The 23,297-nt window shown below is 35.1% G+C and overlaps 2 protein-coding genes across 4 annotated transcripts; one reads left to right on the top strand and one right to left on the bottom strand.

Moving 5' to 3' along the window:
* Nucleotides 1-207: 207 nt before the first annotated feature.
* On the top strand, nucleotides 208-1,586 carry LOC126918031 (serine hydrolase-like protein). Its single transcript, XM_050725589.1, has one exon. The coding sequence runs from the start codon at nucleotides 595-597 to the stop codon at nucleotides 1,480-1,482; it is 888 nt and encodes a 295-aa protein (XP_050581546.1). The 5' UTR covers nucleotides 208-594; the 3' UTR covers nucleotides 1,483-1,586.
* On the bottom strand, nucleotides 1,567-4,787 carry LOC126918030 (protein arginine N-methyltransferase 9-like). 3 transcript variants are annotated; one of them, XM_050725586.1, is made up of 7 exons: nucleotides 4,372-4,787; nucleotides 4,180-4,306; nucleotides 3,656-4,057; nucleotides 2,581-3,582; nucleotides 2,352-2,508; nucleotides 2,178-2,243; nucleotides 1,567-2,103 (listed from the first exon to the last, which is right to left on the bottom strand). In XM_050725586.1, the coding sequence occupies exons 1-7, from the start codon at nucleotides 4,532-4,534 to the stop codon at nucleotides 1,762-1,764; spliced, it is 2,259 nt and encodes a 752-aa protein (XP_050581543.1). In that variant the 5' UTR covers nucleotides 4,535-4,787; the 3' UTR covers nucleotides 1,567-1,761. The 3 variants fall into 3 exon arrangements, with proteins under 3 accessions (XP_050581543.1, XP_050581544.1, XP_050581545.1); XM_050725587.1 differs by having other exon boundaries at nucleotides 4,283-4,306; nucleotides 4,372-4,520; XM_050725588.1 differs by having other exon boundaries at nucleotides 3,656-4,111; nucleotides 4,372-4,393.
* Nucleotides 4,788-23,297: the final 18,510 nt, after the last annotated feature.

Below are 23,297 nucleotides of genomic sequence, written 5' to 3'. Positions count from 1 at the left end.
ATAACGAATATGCAATTATAATTCGACATATATACATATACATATATTTACAGAAGCTATGACATTATGTTTTAGAACCATTGAAACATTTAAAACATCGAAACATAATTATTTTCAATTGTCTTTGTTTTTCTAATAAACTGCACTGTTTTTATGAAATAGATAGTAACTTTTTTCCTAAACATGTTTCATTCCTTAAACATTTCATTCCTAATTTTAATTATCAAATGATGAAATGTAAACAAAAAAATGTTAAATTATGTTCTTTACAGTATTCTGTAATAATGTGAATATGAGATATATATTCCTGATATGGGATTTATGTAATACACTTAATATTTTATGAATACGATTAGTACATTCTATTACTGCGTTAAATATTTGTGACTTATAAAACTATCATTAGTTTTGAGCTTTGGACTCTAATCATATACGTATATAATTTACAACGGCAATTATTTTTGTTGTAGTATTTTTATATAATTACAGTTAAGATTAATCGTAAATAAGAATTTTTAGTCCTACAGAACATAAAGGAAGATAAAATAACAAAGGGATTATTTTGTATAAAGTAAATATTTTAATAAAATTAATATGAATCAAAAAAGAACATCAATAGAAGTGAAATTCCCGGTACCATGGGGTCATATTGCAGGCAAGATCTATGGATCTCTGAAAGAAAAAAGAGTTCTAATGGTGCATGGTATTTTAGACAATGCTGGTACATTTGACAGGTTAATTGAACACCTTCCACAGAAATACCAATATGTGAATATAGATTTGCCAGGACACGGACTTTCATCTCCAATGCCACCTGGAATGCCATTGCATTATTTTGATTATGTCCATTCGATATTGTTTGTTTTGGATGCACTAAAATGGCAAACCTGTATATATATTGGACACAGTTTTGGAGCTCATATTGCATCATATTTCAGTATTTTGTACCCTGGAAGACTTGAAAAAATTGTAGCACTCGATGGATTTCTACCTTTTGTGGTTAAGGATATTGTTCCTTATATTCAAGATGTATATAATTTAAACGCTTATACTAAAGATTCTAATATACTTTATACTAAAGATGAAATTATGTATACTTTGCAATTTAAAAGATTTGAGACATTAAGAATGGAGGCTGCAGAAGCTTTATTCAAACGTGCAGTCATTAAGGTTGGTGATTTGTACAAATTTAATCGTGATACAAGATTAAGACATGTTGTTAGACCATTTTTTACAATGGAGCAACACAAGGAAATTTTTAAAAAGTATACAACTAAAACATTAATAATTATAGCGGATAATTCCACACGAGTAAATATTTTGTTGCAAATTGTAAAAACATTACCATCAATTACTAACAAACCTGATCTTTTTACTGTAATTCAAGTCAGAGGAAATCACGATGTACATAATAATTATCCCGAGTGGGTAGCACCACATATATGTAAATTTCTAGATGATAATTTACAAAGTAAATTGTAAATTATTTATTATTTCTATAAAATATATATATTTTTATAAAATAATTTTTATTATATAACACTACATAAAGGGGATATATGAGAATATAATTCATGTTAAATTTATTTTTGTAGTACTTAATGTAAGTTATTTTTTACAGTATTTATATGCACAAAGTTTATTATAAGTATGTACACTTTAATCTGTATTGTACTATATGTACTTAAATTATTGAAAAATGTGAAAAAAATGTATAAGTGTTAAAATTGGTAATAATTGTAAAAAATTGTGTTTTTAAAATCATTTTACTTTTACCCGAATTATACCTTCACCTTGCAGAACTTTTATACATACTTCATTACCTTGTAAAATGGAATTCTTTAATTCATCTTCTAGTAATATTGCCATATGATTCATAAACGATCCATTTCTTTTTGTATCATAATTATGATTTAACGTCAATCTGACTTTGTACCAACATACTAAAGCATTTGGAAATAATTTATTATTAGTTGCACTTATTTTTCCAAAATTTATCACACGTTCAGCAACTTCATTTTCTCTCATTTCTATCAATACATTTATATCGGATAAAGCTTCATACAAATACAAACTCGAATTCAAATCAAAAATTTGATTTATCTGTAATATTGTACATAATATCATAGGGAAAAATTTGTAATTATATTGTCTTATTATAACATTTTATATTTTACCTTAAATTCGTTAATGTATTGTGCAATACCATAAGAAGTTGTGTTATTAAAAGTATTATGTGTTTCCTGTAAAGGAGTATTATATGGTAATATGGTATTAATTTTTAAGTATGAATACACAAATTATCTTAACATATTGACAGGCAACATATTAAACAGATTTCTTAAATATACCTTTTCACAATTTGGTGTATTAAATGCAAACATTGATATATCTTGTAAATTTTTATCTTCTACATAAGCCATATTTGGCAAGTCATCTGAAAATACAAGCTGACCTACAAAAAATATCTGTTCAGGCAACAAAATGCCATTTGGTTTAAGTAAACATCTGTAAAAGTATCAAAATTTTCATTCTGTTATAAACAAAATGTAATTACACAGCTTTTAAATATATTCTTACCGAAAAAATTCATGATTATATTCCTCACTATAATCTTTCAATTCTCCTTTAATGTCAAAATCATGAATAAATATAGTATCTAAGGAATCGGAAATATGATTATATTTTGATATGATACATAATTTATCCTTGAAACCATTTTGTTCTGCTATTTGTTTGATAAATTGTTGAAATGCTATGTTTTCATTTTTGTAGTATAAAATATTGCTATGCTTATTTTCCTTTAGTAATATTAATCCATAAATAGGAAATGGGGAAGTATCTAAAATACTGTGTATTTCTTTGTTAGTGAATGATTTGCTAACCTCGGTAAGTAATTTTATGTACTCTACATCATTTAAAAACGTTATGACTTCTTTTGGTAAACGGTACAAAAATTTATGATCGTAGTTATCACATTGAGAATTGTTTGATGAATATGAGCATTTAAGTTTTCCTTTCAACATTTCTCCCTTAATCGCAACTGCATCACCTTTCTGTAATGATTTTGGTATTGTAGGAAAAATGGCAACTTGCCAACATGATTTTTTTTCTGAAGTGTCTATTGTTATTTCCTCATCAAGATGTAACTTAAACCATGTTATTAAACCATCTATAGTACCACTACGTTTACACGTTATATCTATAATATTTTTTATTCCATCTGTATTAAATTGTTGTAAGTCTGACAAGTCGTTGAAATTGATAGTGAAAAACGCTGTGGGTTCTACTATGTAATTAACTTCCACATTTTTTAAATTGTCTGTGTCGTAGTATTCCTCATCCAATAATACAGACACATTATCAAAATTTAGAGGACAAAAATGTTTTATTTTATCAAACATCACAGCTGATTTGTTTCTTATATATTCACATTCAACAGCAGCTATGTAAAGTGTAGCACCCATTGGTATTACTATGCCATTCTTATCCAAAACATTTGAATGTACGCTCATCATGGATGGTATCACATGTTCTCCAAATAAACCAGCATCAAAGGTTTCTGTAACTACTAATTTTACTCTAAAAGATTAGGAATGAAATTAAAGCTTTTTTGTTGGTTTAATTATATAATTATTATTATCGTAGAACTAACCTTTCTGCAATATCTGTAGGGATTACAAGGTCTGAAGAAAGTTTCGGTAATAATATTATGTCTCTGGCATTGTTGGTCTCAAATACTTTCTCCGCAATTTTTAACATCGTTGGTGAACATTCACAGGCATAAATTTTTTTAGCACCTGCATTCTGTGCATATAAACTTAATAACCCTGTACCAGTTCCTACATCTAATACAGTATCATATCCTTGAGAAATTCTCTTGCGAATTACACACTCAAATGCCATATTTCTCTGCTTGTCATTTAACATTGGAAAATGCCATCTATCTACAGCCATGCTATATGCATTTTCCAAGTTCCTTTCTGCTGGTAAAAAACTAGGATTTGCTTGCAGGGCTCTCTTTAAGTATTTTATTGCCTCTATTGGATCATTATTCCTTTAACAATATAGTTTTTTTCCTCATTATAAGGAATTTTAGCGGTCATGATATCTGTCACGTCAAAAAATTAATTTTATATTGACTGATAATACATTAATTCAAGCAATGAGTTAAATTACCTTAAGAGATGCGCTGCAAAATTATTTAACATACGAGGATTGTTTGGATAAATATCTAATGAACGTTTGTAACATAAAACAACATCTGCAAATCTATTCTCACCTGCTAACTGTATTCCCCATTGACCTTAAATAAAAACATTTTTAAGTTTTTAGGCTTTAAAAAGTACTGTTGATAAAATAACAACATACAGAGAACATTAACAAATGCTTCTTCAATTTCTAATCTTTTTGGAGGACATAGCTCTGCAACAACCGTATAATATGCATATGCTTTTCCTACGTTCCCAGTTCTATTATGATCGTAAGCTTTTTGTAATGACTTCTCAACTATTTCGTTTAATTCTCTCTGCATTTTTAATAGTATATGATATCTTCCTTATATTTATCATGAGGAAGCATACCCTTGTTTATCGTTTAAAATTAAGCAAAAGTAGTTATTTATTGTTAGGAACATAACCACATATATACACCATAAAGAAATATAAAATTAATAAAGACTCTTTTTAACTGTAATATTTTCCTATTTATATGCCTATCATCGTATAAGAACAACTTAATACTATTTATCTCAGAACGCTATCTACTGCTATAATGTCATAGATAAAAAGAAACTTATATAGATGTTGATCTTTGAGATTTTAGGAATTATACCATAGATAAAGTATAGAATAGATCTACCACCTAATGAGGTTTTTGTACTGAATTATTATATTCATTGTTTATATCATTTTCTTTACTCATTGAATACGAAATACAAAAGAAGAAGGGTGTAATTAAAATTATATATGGATGGAAGTTACTTGTTTCAAAAATAAAACGGGAAGGTAATATAGTAGTCAGAAAACTGTATTAAAATACAAGATGTTTCAAAATAAAAGGAAAATTTAAATACTATCAATGCTTTTATGGGTATGTGAAATATTTAAAATACAGTTTGGATAGTTTCGAAAAAGAAATAATTACTTGAAAAGAAAATCTTCTCTACTTCTATTAGAGAATATCTTGATCAGTATTTTTAGGCAAAGAAGCATCTGTATTTTTCTATTGCATTTTGCGCGGATATTAAAATGAATATTAAAATAACAAATATTTAAATCCAGATTGTTAGTTAACCTCAAATCTAGAAAGATTTTCCTATAGAATTTCTATGTATGTATGTATATAGGATTTTTCTTGGAATCTATAAAAGTTTGTATTTTCAGTAGAACTTCTGTAGAAAAACTTGATTAAATATTAACAATTAAATATTATTTCTATCCAGAATGTAACTAAATAAACGATTCTTTAATTATCTTGCATAATTTGTTTTTTAATGTGTTATACCGTATTTTATTCATTAATACAAACAATTTCTGTGAGAAATACAATGTAGAAAATGCATAGCAAGTACAAATTAATCAGATATTCATTCGTCGCTCTATCCATAGAGGATCCGAATGATTATTATGAAAGTAATAAAGCCGACGCGTTCGCGAGTAGAATAAGCCGAATTTCTGGATTTCATTTCATTTCGTCTCATCCACTGGCAAATAGAATGATTGGGCTTGCACGGCCAGCGAATACAAATCAGAATACGTTTCGATCATTTGCGAACTAGATGCACGTCTATCTGTTTACATGCATAATACGATACGGTTGCTTATAGAATACGAATATATTTTCACGGTATATGTATATCTATTTACTACATTTATTTGGAAATTCAGACTTCCTTGTTAGATATATAATAAGTTAAATATATACTTAACCTAATATACTTGTTATATTTATATTTTTATTAAATATAGATATTATGAACAGACATATATACCAATCAACATACTAATTTTCATCTGCTATTTATACCTATCAAACTCACAATTCCAATGTATGTTTGTAAATAGGTATGTACATAGTCTTTTAAATCACAATCGTCGCTTGCCTCTTACAATCTGGCTAAGCTCTCTTATCGACGCTCGTAAAGAACGGAAAATCAGCGATAAGGTACGCGATTTGGAGTGGATTCGGGTCGCGCGTGCGGCAACACGCCCACGCGTGTTCCCTCTGAATTGGTCAGGCGCGAGGCTACGCGATGATCGCTGATTTATGCCGTATTGTGCTCTTAAACTCCTCAGTTATATATAAACGCGTTGCTTCTAGCCGCGACAATGCACCGGGCCCGGACTGGTCCTGATTTCTTTTCACTTGGACCGGCCACTCGCGTATTTTGTTGGCGCAACAATCGTCTTTGCTCGGCCCGTCCGCGCCGCGCGCAGAAATCCTGCCACACCGTGGAGAATCGCAATCGCGACGCCAGATTTCGAGGGTTGCTGCCATAACCTGAAAAGATATCTATGTATCTACTTATATGTATACAGGGTGTTAATTTTAAATCGGACATCTAAATTGCTTCCGTCATTAAAGGTAAGAGGAAATGACCAACGAGTATTTGGTAAATGATTTCAAGGAATGCATTTGATAATTTATCGTACGAAAGACAAGAAAAGAGGCAAAATATTATCTCCATGTCCATGTTTTTCTTGTCTTTCATATAGAAGTTTAATAAAATTAAATATCTTTCAAACTAATCATATCTAGATACAAATACCTAAATACGTTTCGACACATTTTTCTGGAGAATAGATATAAATTATAAATTAGATTTATTGTATCAATTATTACAATTATTACAATAATTATTTATTTTAATATTAATTACATTTATGTATATATATCTATAATTTATAAAATATTCTATAGAATGTAAGGAAAGAATTCATCTCGTAACAATAATCCCAATTATAAATTTTACAAATTTACAAAATTTCAAAAAATTCTTCCTCCAATTCGTCCCGTAGCTCCAAGCTTTAATATCCTCTTGAGAAAAAGAAACACCAACAAAATTTCGTCGTTTGATCGCGGAAAAAAGTGAGGTTCGCGATCGCGCGTGGGCGGACTTTTATAGCGGTTGATTGCTTGATTTATAATCTCAGGCCGGCTCTTCGGAGGTAGACCGTAATCATAAAGGGATTGCAAGACGTTTGTGCTAATATCCGTGGATTTTTGCGTAGTTTGGGCGTAGAGGGATGGGAGGGATGCTCGCGGCGATCAAATTTTGATTAAGAGCGCCGCCATATCAGATGCCTAATTACGGACAAAAACTAGGGGACATTGCCTACCGTAAACACGCCCCCGTCGTTAAGGCAGAGCCTTGAAATTTACTTCACCATTCTCAGACCATCTTCCTACCCTTATAACCTGGACTTTCGGCTAATCAGAGATCGCGAATTTTACGGTCGATGATGGGATCGTTAAAAGAGCGCTGGAATGGCCGCTTTTATAACACGTGCTTCGTTCTCATCAACTACGTCACGGAAGCTGCCATTTGTAATGTCAAAACTTTGAAAAAGAAACGAGAAAGAGAAATATTTGTTACGATACTTGCTGGATTCGTCTCGATATCCGCTAAAAGATAGCTGTAAAAATGTTACAGGTTTATCTATAAAAAACTAAAGGAGACTGAAAACTCCGAGAAAAAGAGAATCAACAAAAAATTTATTTTAACTATCTGAAAGCTCCTTTCGAACCATGTTATACCAAATTGCAAAATTTTCTATCGGCTCGCTAACAAGAGAATAATGTAAGCTGATCAATGTGATAATGATGCAAACCTCCGTTTGCGAAGATGAAGATTTTGGTTTTAAATTTTGGTTTCTGATCATATATTTAAATTAATTTGATCTGAGGAATGACGGATGTATTTCGATCTGATCGACAGGATTTGCGAACTACGTACACCCTGTTTAAGATAAGCAAATGTCCAGATACTTTTGAACAGTAGTACCTATACATAATACTGTAACGTCAAACAACTTTGTAATCGCGCAGTAATCTCATCTAAACGTTCGAATACTTTCTATCTGGTTGCGTTAGCACCGTGTTCTTGCCCGTTTGACACGCCACACACGTTGACCCGCTAAGCAGGGACGCGCGAGCCGCAATAAATCGCTTAATCGCAAAGCGGCCTGTGTCGAAGTCTGAATCGGGTTAGCTAGAAATCTATCATTTTTCGAGAGGCGTGGCGAAGCGTTCGTTTAAGGTCAGAATCTATCGATCGGAGCTGTGGCGAGCATGGACCACCGCTGAGAACGCTGGCGAACAATCTGCCAGTCACCTTTGGGTGATCTTAGCACATTCGTCAACTTCATAACCCTGTTGCTGGTCGAGAGACCAGGCTCGATCTGGGATGAGGGTATCGCACACGTTCACACGCGCCGTCAGTTTTAACCCCTTTGACTTTGACTTTATCATTTCTTTAAGTATCATTACGATAAACGTTAAAAATTTGATTCACCTTAATCTCAATCTTCAATTTAAGTTTAAATACGGTAGGATCATTTGAGTTGGAATTATATATGAGTCAACCATAAGTACATTATTTGCTTCGTAATTCGACAAAGTACGTATAATAAAATAATAAAATGAAAGGAAATTTTGACTTAGTTTCTTTCATTTGTTGTACTTTACGTAAAATACGTAGCTAGTTGCATATAATATCCTTACTCGGTCGAATATCATTTTCGCCTATGCGCAGATCAAATTGTAAGAATTCAAGCTATGCTCGGAAGAAGGAATTGGAAGGTGGCTGATACAAGTGCTGTCATCGAAAGATTCGACCGGAAGGAATACATCGTCGATCGACGATCGGCTCATTGGTGGTCCAATATTGTCGGTCGTTCGATATCGTTGCATCGAAGATCTTAATCGTTTATTTACGTCGGTGAATGTACTCGCTCGTATCTACCTGTCGTTTCATGCATTGTGCGTGACTTTGGCTTTGCCGCGAGATGCGTCACGATGTTACAAGTCGATTTTATTTCCTGCTTGTCGTCCCATTACATAATAACTCGATGCCATCGGACGTCTCGATCATAGATTATCAGCGATCGATAGACATCTACACCGACAACCGTTCTCTCTTCTTCTTCTCCTCTCCCTCTTCTTCTTTTTCTTCTTCTTCTAGGAGTGATCGAATCGCGAAAAGTATCGTTTGGCTTCACCGCCATTGATCCTTTCTGCGGAATGTAACGTTCATTTCCGTTCGCTGGTGCTTGCCTTGCGATAGCGAGTTCAGGTTAGGCGTCAATAGAAATATCGCGTCATGTTATATACAATACATACAATATACAGGAAACTTTTGTACGCTATATTATACATGTTATATAAAACATTTTGAAATTTCATTAGCATTGTAACAAGAAGACCACGGAATATTTATACATTCATGGGAAATTTAAAGATACAAAAACTGCATAACATGCAAAAATATATAAAATATTAGAAGTGTAGCAGTGATTGTTAACATTAAGTTGTCCTAAAAAATCTTTCGTTTTATAAGGAAATAATAATAGGTGGATCATACATGATTCAATAAAATAATATAAAACAAAAAATGTTGTGCATCTATTATTTCCTTATAAAACGAAAGAAATTTTTGGGACAACCTAATATTTCGACAAAACGATTCTTTATCTAGATTCGATGTTTTTAATTAGAATGTATATTGAGAAAAATATAAATGTATGTCAATATCGGTAGCTTAGTAACGTGCTACGACCGTCATTATCATGTTACCGAGATTTGAAACCGATCTGAAAACTTGGAACTTTACCTTCGTTTCTGTAGTTTGCATTAACATATTACGATAAACACGGTGCGCAAAGAACGAGCGTGCTGGTTCCATTCTTTCGTTTCCTCCACCTCTGTTGTGGTAGCATTAATCTTAAACCCATGTCAGTAATAATCACGCGTCTTATATCCTCCGCGTGAAACGAACCGACCGACGCGACGTAACGATTGCCTGCCTTCCCAGAAACGAAAACTTCCTTTGAGTGATGAACGTGTCAAGTAGGTATATCCATACGTGCATTGATTTGAACGCAAAGGATGTACATGTGTGAGGTAGAGGGAAGCGATTAATAATTTTGGTCTTAGGAAAACTGTAATTGGAAAGCCGCTAAAAATTCTGCTTACAAGCTCTTCAGCTTTCAATCGGATAGCGGAATCGAAACTTTTCTAAATTTATCTAGAAAATTTATTAGCGTTTGGATTATGTAAATCATAGTTACCGAACATTTATATAGTAGTAGCTTTTTTATTATTAGAAAATTTGTTAGTGAAACGATTGATCCTCGAAGCGTCGACTAATAGAAAATTTGGAGCTGATTTTTTGGTATTTTTGCGTGCATCTACAGATTTGTAGAGGTTTCCACATGGTGGGACGGAAGGGAATGAACAAAACTCTAGTCTTATAGACGTCCGATTGTATTACAGCTGTAACTATATCGCTTAATCCTCCCATGGGAGTGGTCATGCGATCGGTACAACGGTACCAATGTAATCCCGTAAAAATGTAAATTTAACGCTGCCCCGAAGCACGCATCGCGCCGCTGTTTGCAGCGTTTGATCGTGTGCGTGGCGTCCGATGCGTCGAATCGTAGACACAGAGCGTAGTTAGAGCGCATTACAACGCGCATGTAATGCGCTACCCACGGGCAAATATTCACAGATGCGAGCCGGGAAAATTCGGCTTTGCTCTCGCGCCGGCTACGGCTAACAGGATTTATCTGTATTCGCGTGTGCGTAGCGTCCCAACGTCCCTTTCTCTCTGTTCCGACTCTTCTTCACTTCGTGTGTGCCAATGGAGCAAAGTACATATGTATGCATGCGCGTATGTAAGCACAGCCGGTATATAGGCGAGAGAAAGAGAAAGAGAGACGAGTTAGACTAACTAACGGACTACCAGTTCATTAGAGATCGCTAAACTTTAGGGTGCACCGAAAAGGGTGAGGATTTCGTTATCGTCGCCCTGTGCGTAGTTTTATGCCAGCCCGTATCCCGATGCTAATAAAAATCAGTCCGGAGATTCTTTCGAGTTTTTTCCCGCGATATACGTGAAAATGGACAAAGAGACTTTCTGTGAATGAAGATCAGAGAATCGATCATCGTCAATTTGTGTAGTAATTTTCAACCGTTAGGCTGGGTATTGATTTTTAGTTATTTAACCATTCAATATCGTTATATTAATTAATGAACCATCAATGTGTTATTCGATATATCGTAGCGTTGAGTCAATTTCTCGTCGCAAGATTCGAAATTGTTATTCGAATTTTATCTTCTCTGTATTATGTCGTAAATTCTTCTACCCCTTCTGGTGGTTGCAGTGGATTGCGGGGTTAATCCTCGAGAAATGCACTCGAGTGAAAAGAATTAACCAAAGGGACGTCGAACGATCAAGAGTCACTCTCTTTTTGTACATGCCACCCTATTCTCTCGTTTTATAAGACACAGGGTGAATCGTGGCGGCTGGTAGCACATGTCGCGTTCTATCGCGTGCCTAACACCCCATGCGCAACAATTGATACGTTCGAATCGTTCGGAGGGGTGCAATTTGAAATCCTCGGTATATTTTAGTTCAACCAGAGAAGGATAAGAATAATCAATATATAGTAAAAATTAAAACGAATCTTACGCTATCAATTTCATTAAGATAAATTATATATATATCAATATATATCAGTTCCAAAAAATGACGTTACCTTGGAAAAGCATGTTTTTCAATGCGTAGTAATGAAATTTTCAATCTTTTTACTTCACAAATTACTAAACACGAAGTGAAATAGCGTATTTTTACTTCCTAATGAGTAAATTATCTGATTATTTTTATTAAAATGAGAAATATATTAAAATACGATCAAATATCGTGTTTTATTTATGGCAGTTTTGTCAGGATTAGCAATCTGAGTTACAAAGAAAGTAGTCCCGTCATTTTTGGATCAGACCACGTAGTAAATGGCAGAAAAATTGTTATTTCAATTGTATAAACAGTAGAAGATACCTATGAAAAATTCGCTACGAAATATTCAATTATTCCTTTAATTTCTTATTTCTCTTCGTACAGTGCAGACAAATAAACGAACAAATAATACATTACCCATGTACATCGTTTATTAAATAGATTTTATATAAAACTATAAGATCATTCCCGTTCTTTCAAAGTGTTGAAGTAACTACTTCAAGAAAATCTCTATATCTTTATTTATGTATATCCGTGATCTAGGGACCACTATTACGCAGAAAATAGAATTTAGTGAAACAAAAATATTCTGAATAAGAAGAGGTCCATATTATTGTACCCTTGAATATACATTATATTTTGGGTTACAACGTGTAGGAACAAAGGAACTGATAAATAGATTTCTATTTATGTTCTTTGTAGCTAATACATTATATTAGGTCATCTCATAAGTTCGCGCCAACTTTTGTGTATACATTTCATGTGTCGATTTATAAACATACGGCGATAGGGGACCAATGCACTTGAAAAATGTGAAGAAGTTGTACAACGAGAGGGGGATTACATTTTTTCATGAAACTGAAAGGTATGTAAACAATCTTAGTATATATAACCGCTCGAAAAACGGAATGAACTTATGGGATGACCTAATACTTATACTTATATCTTTATTTATTTCAATATATTTTTCTATTACAAATTCATCCACTCGTTCTTCAATCAGTTAACCTCAACACAAAGAAACGAAAACGAACTTACCTTACACCTAATACTTACCAACGATACATTAGTGAGACGAAGCAAGAGAAGGAAAAAAAGGATCCTGTGGGCGCGTAATAGGACGTTAATCAAGGAACGATCGGTAGGAAACATCAAAGGAACAGTGTCGGTGGAATTGAAAATTGCATGCAAATCATAAGGAAAGAAGGAGTTTATTTCTTCCTTTATCTTGGCGGGCTCCCTTCATTTCCGATCGCTTCCTTCCTTCCTGTCAAACCATGTAGCCGCAAATTAGCCGCAACGTCCAAAAGAAAGCTAAAAGAGGGTTGTACCCGCCACCAGCCATTTCCATTCGTAGCCCCATGCCACATCTTGCGATCGGTAATCCTCTCTTCTTCTATCTGCTTTCGCTATAGCTCTGGAAACTCGTGATCGACCAACCGTATCAACTGGCATTTTTCCACCGCGATAATTATCATCCCTCACGATCATTTCCATCAATTTACATCATAATCGCTTTTTCTTCCCCACTTGCCTCGTCTCGTGTTCGAAACATCTTTATATTTTATCCTATTTTAATAGCAGTTATCTTGCAAACTTAGATTCGTTGTTACAACTTCTGGAATTTCCTAAACGGTTAACAAAACTTTCAATTTTCAAAAAAACCCTGGAGATAGGAAAGCTACCGAATTTGTATGTTTCTTTGACTGGACAATCGCCGAAATCGCGATCCGTGTCGCGCATTGTTTTTTGCTAGACTGCAGGAACAAAGGGGGTAGGCAGGCCATTGCGTAGGTGCGTGGAAGCGTCGTGCTCGCTAACAGGATTACGAAAGGGTGGCTGTGTAGGGGCTGCTACGCAGAGGGGTGCCGACAAGTGGACCGAATAATGTTGCGCGGTACAGGAAGGTGCAAAGCTGGGACGCATTCCAAATCGGAGGACGTTGAATATTTGGAATATTTTCTCCAATTCTATTATCTACGGTTTACATCTACTGTTCTATCCAAAAAGAGTTGCATTTCAAAAAATTCAGTTTGGCTCTTTCCTATTTGATACTTGTAGATTAATTAGTATTAGATAACTTGGTCAATAACTTCAAACTATCAAAATAATCAAAACGATCAATTTATAGAAACTTTATACAATTTTACAATGGTTTTTATTTTGTCTCGCATTATATAATTTTTCATATTAATTTCCTTAATATATACCTGTAAGTTTCATACCTTAGTCATCGACCTTAGTCTCAGCAAATGAAGTATATGATTGGCAGTTCAATACACTGTCGTAGGCTTAATCGAATCATTTTCTCGTTCTTGATATTTTTTTAAACGACGTTTTCTTATTCTGTCGTTCTCATAATGTGTCTCATAATATACAACAAGTTTGACCATTCTGTGCAAAAGTGAAGATTGAATTTTAAAATGTTAAAGCTTAGGTGATTCAAATAACTCTACCACAGTCTGCTACACATGAATTATTCTTCATAAAGAAAACAAATAGTGTATTGCGTCAAATGCACTATTAGGAAACACCTAAGCTGACAATACTTCAACCTCCACAACGTCATTCTCTTCGAATCGTTTTCGAATCATCGATTATGTATATTAACGGGCAGAAACGAGGCGCGGAAAGAAAGGTGAGCTTTTTCAATGAAAACAGACCGCCTCTCGGCCCCTTCGCATACATACATTACATATGTCAGCTCGTTCCGAATCGTAATAATCGGCCGACAGAATTTACTAACAGAATCGAGTCTCGTTGGCCCTTTGAGCGTGGCGTAATGCGATTCGCAAATCGACCACCGTGCCGATCACTGAAATTATTGTTCCAGAAATTAGGGGTTTGCAGCCCGTTCTTCCCCTCCTCTCTTGATAACCCGCCTGCGCGGTATGTAGCCACCGAATCGACCAATGAGGAGCCAACCACGGGGGTGCATAATATTTAGCTAGTGTACTCTCTGTACGCTCGTAATATCTGCATGCAGATTTTCCAGTCGAATTCCGTGCAACTTCTTTTTCGCTTATACTTTCTTGGATTTCGTTTACATTGGAATTTTGTATGTGGATAACGTATTGATATGCTTGTTGGAATCATTAATATACAATGGCGAGCGTTACAATGGCAGCAAACAGTATTATTACACACGCTAATGAAGCGTATGGAGGATGGATGGTTGTGTTGTTGTTTAAATGACGAGATAATTTGAAGTTAAAACCGTCAAGTATATTTTAAAATAGTAAATAAATAAATACAGACAATATTCGCTAAGACGCTCGTACTAACGGATTTGCTAAAGATAGTGTATAAATCGTTAATAAGATCGTTCGAGACTAACTGATAAAACTAGTATTGATTCGCACGACTGACTGACTGCTGGAGAACGTGGTCGTCTATTTATACTGGTCGAGGGAATACCGGAAAATTCAAATTCGTCTTCGTTTGACGGTTGCACGTGGCGGCGATATTTTTTTGCCCGGAGTTTATTTATTATTACATTATGTGTATCCTAACGATATTGATACTCCGAAGCAAAAAAACAACATGATTCGAATTGTCCTCTAGCTCATGTGCCGCTACAATCGTTTTATTATAAGATTCTACGTTTCATATAATTGTGCAGCATATAACTGTACCTGTCGATTACTCGAAATTAGAATTTGAAGTTCGTCCAAGTAGAAGAGGCGTAGCTTTAAATCCTAAGGAAAAGATCTCGATATTTTCTCACTAGTATCGTGCTTTAATGCGATTTTACGTTATTAATAAACTTATATTCATTAATAACTTGTAAGGAACTAAAATCAGGCAAGAGAAATATTTTCAAGAACTGTGATTGCGAGAAAGTAAGATACTCGTTGTTTGTCGATATATTCTTCTGTTCTGATACAAGTTAGCTATATTCGAAACACGTGCCAACCCTGTAGATTCGCGCTGCCGAGAAACTTGGGATTTTAGGATTCGCGATTTCGTCGAGATAAAACAGGGGGAGAGATTCTGCGAAGATATATAACTCGTACAATCGTTGACGTTGTTTCTCCTTTTGTAGGTATACGTATAGTATGAGGCTACAGATAGTTTCAAAGGTCTTTCATAGAAAGACAACGAGAAAAGTTAAATAATTAAAGTAGTTACACTTAGATGTTATTACGAAAGAAAAGTTAAAATTTTATAACTATAGTCCATATACTACAATAGCATCGAATATAGTCGGCCTTCAAGTAATTTATTTAATACTAATTACTTAACACCTGTAATTATTGTTTTGATTCCGTGCTTAATTACGTATTAAAAATACACTTGTTTCGAAGAAAACTTGGAAAAAATCAGCTTCTGGTACATCTGTTAATTTCTTCAATGCTTGTGCTTACATTTTTCTTTAATTCTTTTTCACGCAAACTGAATATCCGCGCCGAGCTCCTCTGTATAGGGGAGGCATACCTACTCACAGTCATGTTCGCCGTAAAGAGTCAGAGAATAAAAGTTCATCCTCATTGTTTATTCCAAAGGAACTCTAAAATCATCTTGTATTATTAAAAAAAAAAAATATTTTTAATATCTCGCTTAATACGGTACAGTAGTTTCTTAATGAAAAATTAAAATATAAAATCTATCGTAACACTTTTTACCACGTGAAACAGAAATTCTTGCTACCAATTCGTAATAAAAAAGAAAGAATTATAATGAAACATAGTTGAACGTCACGTTTTTGAATCGACCTCTACGCGTGTGTATCGCAAGCAGTCCGGGGTTTAGCGACACAGGAAGGGCCAGGAAGATCGAGGGCGGAGCACGGACGTAGAAGAATGAAATGATCGAGTTATGCCTGATTGCCGCTTGTTGTTCCAGCTCGATAAACCGGACCCAAGCCATCCGAATTCACCTTGTTCTCCCCAATTTTATCAGTCCGCCCTCCGCAGTGTAATCATCTTCCGTGGCGACGTTCGACCCTCTCCAATGAAACCAGCAGGGAGATTCCACACTTTTTCAGTTATCCATCGTCCAACCTAGAAGTCCTCCTTGTCGCGTTTACGCCACGTGAACGTCGCAAAATCGCGAAGTCAGCACCAGGACCGCTAACGTATAATCGGATTCGCCACGATTACGTCGGCTTCTGTATACGCCATAGCGTTTCACGATCCTTTGAGGATGATGAAGGAGCACGATACCGAGTTATATGAAACGCTTTGATGCTCTACGGAAGATGGTGATGTAGATGACTTAACGTCTTAACGGAACTTGCTTCATGTAGATTGTAATAAATATTTGTATCTCGTTATAACGCGTGGTGATGATCTTGCGAAAGGATTTTAAGATGTTAAGAATTTAGGAATCCGCGCACTTTGAAGTTTAGTAATCTGGCAATTATGAGATTTGAAAATTTGGCAAATTAGGAATTTAGGAATTTGGAAATTCGTGAATCGGAAGCTTTTGGTACTTAGGAATTTGGCAATTTAAAAATCGTTATAAGAATATTGTAATTTTCGAGTATTGAAACTGCGGAATTGTCCAGTCTTAGGATTCCGAGATTTCGGAACGTTAGAATTTGTAACTTTCTAATCTCTTAAGTTTGTATTTTACTAAGTATTTTATATACTTTAGAATCTTTAAATTTCTCGTAAATACATAAAATTCCACGGTCTAATTATCGACTAACTTAGCTGCTTATTCTCTATTAAAATAAAACTCGATTAAAAATCAATACACGACAGATAAATGTAGCTTGACCAAAGGTCGTCCCCTTAAGGGATGAAAAATATGATCGCCACTTGTTGGTTCGTATCGACGTCCACGGGGGGTATTTTTGAGACCTCGCTTACCTTGCTGTTGTCAACGACGTTTAATTCACCGTGTAACCGTACGCGAGATCGAGTTAACGTTAAGATCAAATTGGATTTGGCGCCGGCGCTGGCCCGACTAAAACTTAGTCATCCGGCAGGACCCTCCTAATCCATTTATGTTCCTTCGTCCTGGCTGCTCCATCGTCTCCTACGTACCCATTGAAATAAAGAAAGCCGTCCAGAACAAAGGGAAAAATGAATCGTCGCAAGGAGAAACGAGATGGTGTGCTAGTTTCCATTTAACTTCTCGTTCCAAATGAAAGACGATCGATGTGGTATGAGAAAAGTATAATAGTTTGAGCGTATATTGGAGGCTATCGTAATGAATTGTCTGTGCGTTCCATTTGCAATTATTTATTCAGATGCAAAAGTTTTCAAAGATTTCGACTTATTCGATTTTGATTAAATATTGATTAAATATAAATTTTATTAAATATTGAACGAATATTAATTTGTCGATATTGGACTATTTTAATGTATTCTACTTCTTAGATCAAAGAAAAAAAAAGAAAAAAAAAAGAAAATTGCGAATTTAGAAGGAGAAAAACCAGGCATTTTTGATTTATTCGATCTTCGAAATATAGTTCTCTAATCTACACGCAAACAGGTCGAAGAGGAAGAGAGCGACACGGAGTTTGTTAGCAGGAGGTCTTCGCTTTTTTGTAGGTGCGCCGTTTGTCGACGACACGGGTAAACTTTCAGAGTTTCGCGGCGATTCGCGGGGCGTTGCGAAGGCGGCTTGCAGCGGCGGACACGCCCAGCGTCGCGACGCTTTTATCGATCAACGGCCGTACGCACGCCAACGGCCATTTTACTTTTCCACGGATGGATACGTGAAAATTCACCGGGACCTCTGTTACCATTGAAAACACGAACGGAGGGAGAGGGGTGGCCGTGATGCGAACGCGTCAACGATGCGACGCTGTTCTCGCGGATTTTGCCCTGAAACGCGAAATTGTCGAGACGACCCTTTGCTTGGAAGTTTAAGTAGATTTTGATAATTGCGACATTCAGACGGTATATTGACTCCGTAAAATGACAAGTATCGTGTTTCATGAACAGGCGATGAACTCTCTAATCAATGAACCTTAAATTTATAATATTCGATCCATTCGTTTCCGCGTGAAGATATAGAAATTTCCGGATTCTGAACATTTAGGAGTTTTCGAATTTTTGCATCTTGAAATCTCACGTTTTTCAGATCTTCGAATCTTCGAGCCTCGGAATCTTGGAATCTTCAATTTTTGAAATTCCCATTTTACCGTTTAATTTTCTATTTTATGAAAGATTTGTACAAAACCTACTCTGTTCAGAATAAAGTGGCATCATTCACCGTCATCGGATTCACGAACCAGCGATTAACCGTCCAATTAATGAAAGTTAACGCGTAATCTTTGTTCCATTCGTTTCTTGCACTTTTTTAATCTTCTTTTCCTCGTTTTGCTTTGAGAATCGTCGGTCGGTTGGATCGAGTCGGTAGGTACGCAAAACCGGCTTATAGGCTCGTATATCTCTCTATAGGGCCTTATCATATTTATGGGAGCCGGTGGAAGCGTGCGACATGGAAACCGCATCTGTCGGCATGCATATTTTTAAATACCAATTCACCATACACGGTTCCACGGCCGACACGATTTCTTTCTTCTTCAACGCCATTACGCCACTCTCTGTGCTACTTCGTTTATTTATTTCGCAAAGATCCGCGGGGGAGTGAAGAAATGTCGCGAAATGTTGACGACTCAATTTGAAAAAGGAAGGTGAAGCACATCGGTGGTGGTGATTTAATTGTCAATCGTCAGATTATTCTTCGAAAATCTTATTGGAAGTAAGCGTTACTGTTCGGATTGAGTATTACTATCAGTTTAGTGACCTTGGATTCGAAAGGAAAAGAAGATAAAGCGTGAATGTTAGATTGGAGGATTCATGAAATGCTAGCGTGGGCAGCTATCTTAAGAGTATAATGTGCTTATTAATATAACGTGAAGCTTATTAATATAATGGACTGTTACATATATAATAATTGATAATTTGTTTTATATATTAGGTCGTCCGAAATGTTTCTTTCTTTTTATAAGAAAATGATGGATACGCAACATTTTTCGTTTTATATTATTTTATCGAATTATGTATGATCCATTTTGTTCTATCAAGATAAAGATCACTACGTTTGACTAGGTTTGATTAGGTTTCATGTTTGTATAAAGATGCATCGTTGTAAAAGACGTGTCTGTAAAAGAAAGACACTTTTCGGGCAACCAAACATATATATAATTTACTGTTTAAATTTGCGAAATAATGTTCACATTTGTTTTAGATTTTATCAATGTATCCAACTGTGATGGTCTAATCTCAACACAGTGCTGATGAAATTTCAAAATGTTTATTATAACGTACACATAATATGTCATAAGTGCAGCTGCCAAGTGTTCCAATACTTTGGTACTTTGGTACAAAACTCCTGACTTTTTTAACTACTCAAAATCCAGTGTACCCCGGTACGTGATGATATGTAAACAGAAGAAGGTTCTCTTGTCGAGATGTAACCGATTACACGGGATTTTTCCGCCCGTATTACATGCGCAGGTCGAACATCGTTCGTAACTGTGGACGGAACGAAATGAAACGCGGTGTTCGTTGATTCGAAAGGAATAATCGGATTAAAGGCTGAATACTGGCTGCCACGGGGTGCAGTTCATTGTGAACGTTGACTTGAGAGGGATGAAACCGAACGTAGCTATGTGGAATACGGGCGGTTCCTTTCTCCTACGACAATCGATGCCCGAGCCAAGCTTCGAGGTCTGACCGAATTCGATTCCGGGGCACTGAATGCCTGCCACGTGGCCCCTATTACATAATATTAGACTTACACCCCCTCACACCCTCTTATTAGGACGTCGGTGAGAGTGCAGCAACCTACGACTGTGATTTTCCTTCGCGATTCACTCGAATCGCGGTCCCACGCGATCATTTCGACTGTGATGCTATCGATGATGATGGCCACAGTGGTAGATTCGAGGGAATCAGTGGTTTCGTTTTTTTAATCCAAAGGGGGAGATGTAAATGCCCTGCTGTTCGTAAGTATCCGGACACTTCTGTCGATTCTTAACGGCAATACACGAATGTACAATACATAAATTAATAGGAAACTAATACTAGTCCAAGGTAAGGTTTATCATCTCTTGATAAAAGACGAGGATAACTGATCTCAAAATTGGAAATAATGACGGATGAGCTACATCGTGTAGTAATTCATTAAACCTAATAATTTCTATAATAAATATAGATGATATCAAATTAAACGAATTATTACAATACAGGTATTATCCATGAAACGTATATATTAAATAAAACCATATATTAACGCTATATAATTAAATAATATTTTAATATATATTAAAAAACACTTGGATGTAATCCAAAATTCATAATCTACATCAAATGTCATAGGTGAGTATATAAAAATGAAAGAAAATTCTTAGTCTCTAGAACCATGATGTATGTATGTAATATAACGTGTTAACTAGAGTAACAATCTGTTTTTCCATTTATCTATCGTTTATGTGTCGATCGTCTGATTGTGTGACACGCAAACTTTAGTCCGTCCTATAACACCGATCGTTACCCTGACAAAGGAGATCATCGCTAATCCGGAACAGAATCGCCTCTGAATACGAGCACAAACCTAAGCGCGTTACTATACGCGTATCTCGTTTCTAATTCGTGGGGATCGGTGCGTTTATACGTCCTGAGGCTTAGACGACATGCATATACATGCACTGCCGTTTCCTATTCGCACGATTCGCCTGGGAACAGGTCGTTTTCCTCGCGGGGAGAGTTCAGGTGCGCCCTCGCCGATGATTCAGCTTGAATCGAGCGACGCGCTGATAATGTTCGCGATAATTAGTCACGAGAGAGGCCGATAGCATCTATGTTGGACCGTTAGCCAGCCGACATCGAATCTTTTTCTCGTCGTCGACAGATTGACACTTTTCAACGATCGAACGAGTCATCTTTGAATATAGCGTGTAAAAATTTCGCGTAAAAATTAAACGCCGATTGTCGCTGATTATTTCGCTCTTTTTCTTTTTTCATGTCTCTCTTTGTTAGTGAATAATAACGTGATTGGAGGGGTGTAATTAAGGATTATGAGGATGATTGGGAAATATTACTTGTGTGGGATCGTAGTGTTTTTGGAGATACACGTGGCTCCTGCGTGAAACGATATATAAGGACAAAATTTTGTTCTGCCATTCGTGACTTCTGATAGCGAGCAGAAATTCTGTATACATAGCGGTATTTAAACCGTCGAAATCTAAATTTGGTGAATTTTGTTGAGATACTCCAAGCCACCGAAAGATCACTTTCATCGCTTTTATGTGGTTTCTGTGATCTCAGTTTGATTTACTCTTTGTTTTTAGGAAATTGTAACGATATTTGTGAATAGAGATTCGATAGTAAGTTAATAAAAGCTATTATTTCACATGGATTCTTTATTAGCTCGTTATATTTTATATTTATTCGTTATATTGAAATATATCAAGAAACGTAAAGCATACAGCAGCTGTAGAAATATTATTACAAGTGGAATTTTTTTAATTGCTACACCTTAAAAAATGATATGCGATCTGTTTATATAAATTGTAATTATAACTAAGAATTCTTTATTTTCCTTCAGTTTTCTTATTGTCTTATATTCGTTATCATGTATCGTTTATTTTAGTGTCAACCGGTTTTACTCCTCCATTTAACAATCTATATCTAATATCGTAAATATAATTACTCGAATTTCATAAAAAATATATCTACACAACCGTGTTCACGATATTCATTCCCAAAATTCATTAATAGGATTTTGTATGTTTAAAATTGAACAATTTGCAACTGATAATATTTATTTGAAAATAGTCATTTATATTAATGGAAACTGATTTATCAATGAATCAAAGTAATTCGGAATGGATGTTCGATTATTCAATTCTCTCCAATTGGTGAGGCACCATTTTCCAACGCGCTATTATGTTTCGAAAGAAGCTGCTACAGTTACGAAAACATTACAGACTTTTTACGTCTTCTTCGAGCATGACACGTCCCACAGGATACGCTAAGAAAACTCATGGCATTCCCATCCGATGACGAAATGACCTGTGCTGTTGCAGGTGAGTAAGAATCATCGGCATGCGCTATCAAAACCGTTCTTTTATTGTACCGTGATTTTCTTTCTTGAAGATCAATCATTTGTCGGACCTCCGATTTTGACGTTCCAACGACCTTGTTCCGAACAATTGATGTATTGTGCCTTGTTTACCTTGAATCTTTCGCTGGGCAATGAAACGAAGGTTCTGACGAAAGTATTTAATCTCTGAATGAAAAGATTAAAGCTACTGATAAAGATTTTTGTTATACTCGAATGATGTTTACCGGCTTCGGAAATTTTTATAGTAATAGAAATTAAATATAATTGGAATTTGTTATATAATTTTTTAGTATTAATACAAATTTTATTATAACAATAATATAAATGTTTATGGTAATAGAAAATGAATATAGTTGGAAATTTGTATATAACTTTTTAGATTCTTTCGATATTAAGTGGTGATATTTTCGTTAATCTAAAGCACTATAGATGTAGGATAGAAATAATTTTGTTAAACAGTCGTATTATGAAATAAGTTTTTCAACCGACGAATGATATAGTCCTTCATCTTCTTCTGATGTTGTCAATA

This window comes from Bombus affinis, chromosome 6 (genome assembly GCF_024516045.1).
Source record: "Bombus affinis isolate iyBomAffi1 chromosome 6, iyBomAffi1.2, whole genome shotgun sequence".
Lineage (NCBI taxonomy): Eukaryota > Metazoa > Arthropoda > Insecta > Hymenoptera > Apidae > Bombus > Bombus affinis.
Note: the sequence above shows the minus strand (reverse complement) of the source record. Positions and strands in the feature narration are given on the sequence as shown.

Excerpts from the sequence above, each read along its gene's own strand:
- LOC126918030 (XM_050725586.1), bottom strand. The coding sequence starts at position 4,534 with ATGCAGAGAGAATTAAACGAAATAGTTGAGAAGTCATTACAAAAAGCT. Across the intron at positions 4,307-4,371 it reads AGCATTTGTTAATGTTCTCT|GTCAATGGGGAATACAGTTA; the intron begins GTATGTTGTTAT and ends TTTTTATTTAAG. Across the intron at positions 2,509-2,580 it reads TATAATCATGAATTTTTTCG|ATGTTTACTTAAACCAAATG; the intron begins GTAAGAATATAT and ends ATACTTTTACAG.
- LOC126918031 (XM_050725589.1), top strand. The coding sequence starts at position 595 with ATGAATCAAAAAAGAACATCAATAGAAGTGAAATTCCCGGTACCATGG.